This window comes from Cryptomeria japonica, chromosome 3 (assembly GCF_030272615.1).
Source record: "Cryptomeria japonica chromosome 3, Sugi_1.0, whole genome shotgun sequence".
Taxonomy (NCBI): Eukaryota; Viridiplantae; Streptophyta; class Pinopsida; order Cupressales; family Cupressaceae; genus Cryptomeria; species Cryptomeria japonica.
The window spans coordinates 287,755,916-287,761,848 of NC_081407.1; the positions used below are offsets into that span (position 1 = coordinate 287,755,916).

The 5,933-nt window shown below is 38.5% G+C and overlaps 1 protein-coding gene across 1 annotated transcript; it reads right to left on the reverse strand.

The window, feature by feature from the left end:
* Window positions 1–380: 380 nt before the first annotated feature.
* On the reverse strand, window positions 381–1,867 carry LOC131874101 (LOB domain-containing protein 1-like). The gene is made up of 2 exons (XM_059217343.1): window positions 1,709–1,867; window positions 381–692 (listed from the first exon to the last, which is right to left on the reverse strand). The coding sequence occupies exons 1-2, from the start codon at window positions 1,865–1,867 to the stop codon at window positions 381–383; spliced, it is 471 nt and encodes a 156-aa protein (XP_059073326.1).
* Between the last annotated feature and the right edge of the window lie 4,066 nt (window positions 1,868–5,933).

Genomic DNA, 5,933 nt, shown 5'->3' on the forward strand with positions numbered 1-5,933 from the left:
GATCAACAATTGATAAATAGTAATTTTAGCTGTTCATAATTAAAATAATCATAATCAAGTTTCTACGTTACCTTGAAGTATCTCAAAAGACTACAAATTAAAACAAAGCATACTTTAGACATCTCAATATACCCAACATATATATTCACCATAATAATAAAAAAGAACAAGCATTTCCAAAAACAAAACGATCAAATATTTGAAATATTGAGAGAAAATATTAAAAAATTATAGATTTGTAATAGACATATAACTTTGAGATTAAATTTATATAACCCCACAGGCATGGATTCAAGTAATTATAATTTCCTCGACTATTCAGCACTATTACAGATTGGTGAAATCATAAGTTGCTCCTCTTAAAAGCAGCAGCTTATGCCTTACAATCCAAACATGTCTTCATCATCTTGCAGAATAATAATGTCATCCATATGTTGTACTATATCGTTGGTGACACCCAATGTACTTCTACCTTCACCATCATTAGAAAACCATGTTGGGCGAGACATGAGAATAGCCTGTGCATTGAGGAGCTCTGCTTGTATGGTTGCCAGTTGTGATTGCAGGTCTAGTACTTGCTTCTGCACTCGACAAACTGCACCAGTGCACCCATAGATTGGATCAGCCACTCTCGCACTTGCTTCATAAACCATGCTACTTACAGCATCTGCTCTACACTCAATTGGAATATCCTGCAATTGCAAAAACAACATGCAACTAGTGCATTTAAACTAGTGCATGTTATGAGTTTTTTTATATATTGCAGATTTTTAGATTTGATTGTGTAATTTTTTAACATTAATGTTTCGGATCAAGCTTTATGATCTATCATCAAGATCAAACTTCATTCTCTTCTGACTATCTCATCTTGAAGATCAATCACGAAGTTCAATCATCAATATTTTTTATCAAATTTCATGATCTACCATCAAGATCAAATTTCACTTTCTTCTGACTATCTCATCTTGAAGATTGATCATGAAGTTCAATCATATTCAATGTTTGGGATCAAAATTCACTCTATTCTGACTATCTCATCTTGAAGATTGATCATGAAGTTCAATCATATTCAAGGTTTTCGGATCAAACTTTATGCAAGATCAAACTTCACTCTCTTCTTTGACTATCTCATCTTGAAGATCGATCATGAAGTTCAATCAGAAATGTCCATGTAAAAAAAAAATCACAAATAGTGGAGGATTTTGTGATATTAATTATTATAGACTGAGGAAACTTCATGCTCTTAATTAGGAGGAAGAATGAAAAAGATAGGCATATTCATTTTTAAAGCTAAAAATATTACATAAAGATTTACACGGACAGCCTTAAACCACACACTAAGCAACATATTAAGTATAGAGAATGTCTGTCAATTCTGAATGTTTAACACTTTTAAATCTAGAAGTCATATCTTAGTGTGTGTGATTTAAGCTGTCTGAATTTCCACCAACAATAGCTGTCGATAAAATTCATAGAGTAAAAATTCAAGCACATTTGTTACAAATCCATCCCATCAAGATTCAGAAGAGATCACAAAAATAGAATTGAAACAATTCGAACATAAAAACAAACTATCAATCCAAATCATCATAAAAATGACAAAAAAAAATTATAAAAAATGAACAAAAGGAAAAATAAAAAATCCATATCAGTCCAGTTACGCTCAACAGTCTATTAACAAAAGCTTTAGAAAGCATTTAATCTATACCTTAAGGATTCTGACTATATTGGCTGCCCCAAATATTTGGTGTACTACCAAAAACTTGGGAGGATCATTTGGTGGGAAAAAGGGAGCAAGAACGCATTTATATCCACATTTTCTATGTTGAATCTTGCACCCTGCACAAGGATAAACAATCCCAGACATCTCTGAATTTATCAGCAGGTCAAAAGTAAAAGTTTATATACTGAAAGTTTCACTTGTAAAGCTAGCAGATCGTCGTATAAATAACTCTCTTTAATTATTTATAATATGATTCCCAAACAGATGAGCTATCGGAATCATACATTTGATTAGGTGTTAAATTTAAATCAGCCAATACTAATACAGAATTAAACTCACTAATCACTTGTGAATTTGTTCTCGTCTTCGATTGATCTGAATTATGGTACAACTGTAAAAAGAGATGCCAAATGAATTGACATTTATGGGCGAGAAATAGTAATAAATTAATCATTATTTGTTTTCCATTAATTGTAATGGTTTAAAAAAAGTTCTAGTTATATTCCTTTTGAATTCGAAAAGCAAAAAAAAAGGACGCATCTATTTTGGCTCCAAAAGTGACTTTTCGTACCAATGACATGCATCGCAGACATGTTAGAGACATGCATACCCATGCATACCATAGCCCATACCATGCCCATTTGGTGTAGGTGCCGGACCCACCGAAAATGACGTGGAGTTGTCCTGGAGTCAGCTGTTTGAAACGTCGGGGCCCACATGGAACTACGTGGACATGCCAAAAAATGGCGGATCGTGGGCCGCGGCTCGGGCCAATGTGTTGTGCCTAACATGCACATTAAAAGCCATAGAAAACAAACATCCGGCGGCAAGTGTTGATGACCGCGTTCGAATGCCAAAACAGCGAGAAAAAGAGGCCGTGGGCTTCCAAACCGTGGTGGTTGTCTCGCACTTGCTACTAACAGGTGGGTCCTTACTCAGTCAATCCGTCAATCGCAGCCATTTAGTGAAAACTGATGCCATAGCTCCAAAACAGACCTTTCGTACAGCGTGTTAGTCCATAACAGGTTAGTCAATCGCAACCGCCAACTGCAAAATCGACGGTGTAAAACGCGAGACAAACACGCATGTTAGTCAATCCGTACTGTCTTATTGGAGCTAGAATAGACGCGTCCGACGCGCCCTACCATTTTCTGTGACTCCGTAGCCTCATGTGGAAAAACACGCGTGTTAGGGCTCCGCGTGTTAAGTGGACCATACAACCGGACCTCCCGCCATTTTCTGCTTGTTGTGGAAAAAAGGGGACAAGCATAAAGGAACAGACGGACTAATGTGTGATTAGATAAAGGACTCCAAAGCCCTAATTTGTTCTTCTAGTGTTATGCTGTTTTGAAGGCATTTTTGAAGGCAAAGAAGGGTTTGAAGGAGGCAATGAGGACTTAGTTTTGAAGGGCAGCCTGTGTTCATTTGTGAAGGTTAATAGGTATGTTGAGTTACAATTGGAAAATTTGCATGTTCTATTGCTTTTTTGAGTAGCCGTTCTTTCAAATTTGTACACATTGTGCGAAAATTATATTGTCTTGGTTTTGCTTTGGTTATTCTTGTTTTTTTGTAGCTTGAAATTATTCGGGTTAAGGTTAGATATAGGGCTCGATGCGTGTTTGCTGGCTCCAAAAAGTCACTGTAAAACGCGTGTTAGTATGTTTGTAGTGCCATTTTGCTGGGTTTTTGGTTTCTGTTAGTATCTATGTACTGTTGTTTTGGTATGTCATTTCTGTAGCGCTTTTCAGTTATTAGCAAGACAATATTTGGTTTTTGCCGGTTCTCCAATGTAACCGCCATTGCCTTATTAATTTAATCGGCGAGAGTAATGTCGATAGGTCCGACCTTGGATTTCCATACGTTGTTATCGGTTTTGCCACTTCTCCAATGGATTTCCATGCGTTGTTAGTCGCCCAATAGCCGCGGCCTTGCCGACTCCACAGTACGCACTGAGTAACACACGATTAACAATTAACAGTAATATTGAAATTATCTTCAAATGATTCAAATGAATATGTAGAAATACCCATATAAATTTGTAATTAATTTTACATAGGGATTTTTGTCTGGTTTTTTTAATATGATTTACTATTAATTGCATAAAATAGTCTAAAATAACAAAAAGATGTCTGTTTTGGAGTTGTGGCCGAACGCGTAACCTATCGCTAACATGCTGTTTTTGGTCCCTGCTTCCCTCCTGATAGCCGAAACATAGACCGATATGTCCCATCGGGTATCGACATAGTTCAATTTATGTCCCTCAAATGCCCCGATGAGTCCGCATAAATCACATCGGGTATCAGCATAAATCACCCCGAAGAACTCCTAGCAACTCTCCATCCACCTACATAGTGCTATCGGGACTTGGCATAGAAAAAAAAATTTCTTCCGATGTCCCAATGAGTCCTAATGCATATTTACTCTATCGGTATAGGTTACACCGATATCCCCGCAAGTGCTTTTATGTTCATCGGGGGTCGGAATAGCCTTTTTCTATTCCTCCCAAAGTCCCGATATGTCTCCGATGCACTTTTATGCTTAATGCTTCGGACTTTGTTTTATCAGTATAGGTAATACTGATGGTTCCGCCTTCCCCATTCTCCATGTCATCGGGGATCGATATAACTATTTTTGCACTATCCCAATATGGTATTTTTCTCTGATATGGCCATTTTTAAGAAAAAAGAAGGACTACTCTAATATGTCGGGCCCACCATCCTTTCGCTGCTTTGTGAAAGATAAACTCCATGTTATTTCGCCCAACAAAATAATGCAGTCCGTCGGATCCTTTTCAAGATGCACCTTCTTTACTTTCCACATCATCCTCGTGCTGGGCCCACTTCCCTTTTGTTGCTTCGTGATAGGTTAGTCAATCGCAACCACTAACTGCAGAATCAATGGTGTAAAACGCGTGACTAACATGCGTGTTACTCATTACTAACTGGGTATCGGTATAGTAGACCGAGACTGCTCCCGATAGCCGAAACATAGACTGATATGTCCCATCGGGTATCGGCATAGTTCAATTTATGTCCCTCGAATGCCCTGATGAGTCCGCATTGTGACCAAGTCCCCTGTGTTATCGGCATAAATCACCCCGAAGAACTCCTAGCAACTCTCCATTCACCTACATAGTGCTATCGAGACTCGCCATAGAAAAAAATTGCTTCTTTCGATGTCCCGATGAGTCCCTAATGCATGTTTACTTTATCGGTATAGGTTACACCGATATCCCCGCAGGTGCTTTTATGTTCATCGAGGGTCCGAATAGCCTTTTTCTATTCCTCCCGAAGTCCCGATATGTCTCCGATGCACTTTTATGCTTAATGTTTCAGACTTTGTTTTATCGGTATAGGTAATATCGATGGTTCCGCCTTCCCCATTCTCCATGTCATCAGGGATCGATATAACTATTTTTGCACTATCCCGATATGGTCTTTTTCTCCGATATGGCCATTTTTTTTTAAAAAGCAGCACTACTCTGATATGCCGAGCCCACCATCCTTTCACTGCTTCACGAAAGATAAACTCCATGCTATTTCGCTCAATGAAATAACGCAGACCGTCGGATCCTTTTCAAGATGCACCTTCTTTACTTTCCATGTCATCCTCACGCTGGGCCCACTTCCCTTTCGCTGCTTCACAAAAGATAAACTCCAACCTTAATAGTCCTATCGGGACTCGGCATAGCATAATAGTGATTTTTTCGATCTCCCAATGAGTCCTTATGCATGTTTACTTTATCAGTATAGTTTACATCGATATCCCCGCAAGAGCTTTTACCTTCATCGGGGGTCGGAATACCATTTTTCCATTCCTCCTGAAGTTTCGATCAGTCTCCAATGCACTTTTATGCTTAATACTTTTGAGTTTGTTTTATCGATATAGGTAATACCGATGGTTCCACCTTCCCATTCTCCATGTCATATAGTGTCTTAGCAACAGGTTAGTCAATCTCAACCACGCGTTACCGACAGGTTAGACAATCGCAGAATGTTGGTCGTATAATGGACGGTGTAAAATAGTCTACTAACACGCCTTAATAGTCCTATTAGGACTCGGCATAGCATAATAGTGCTTCTTCCGATCTCCCGATGAGTCCTAATGCATGTTTACTTTATCAGTATAGTTTACACCGATATCCCCGCAGGAGCTTTTATCTTCATCGGGGGTCAGAATACCATTTTTCCATTCCTCCCGAAGTCTCGAT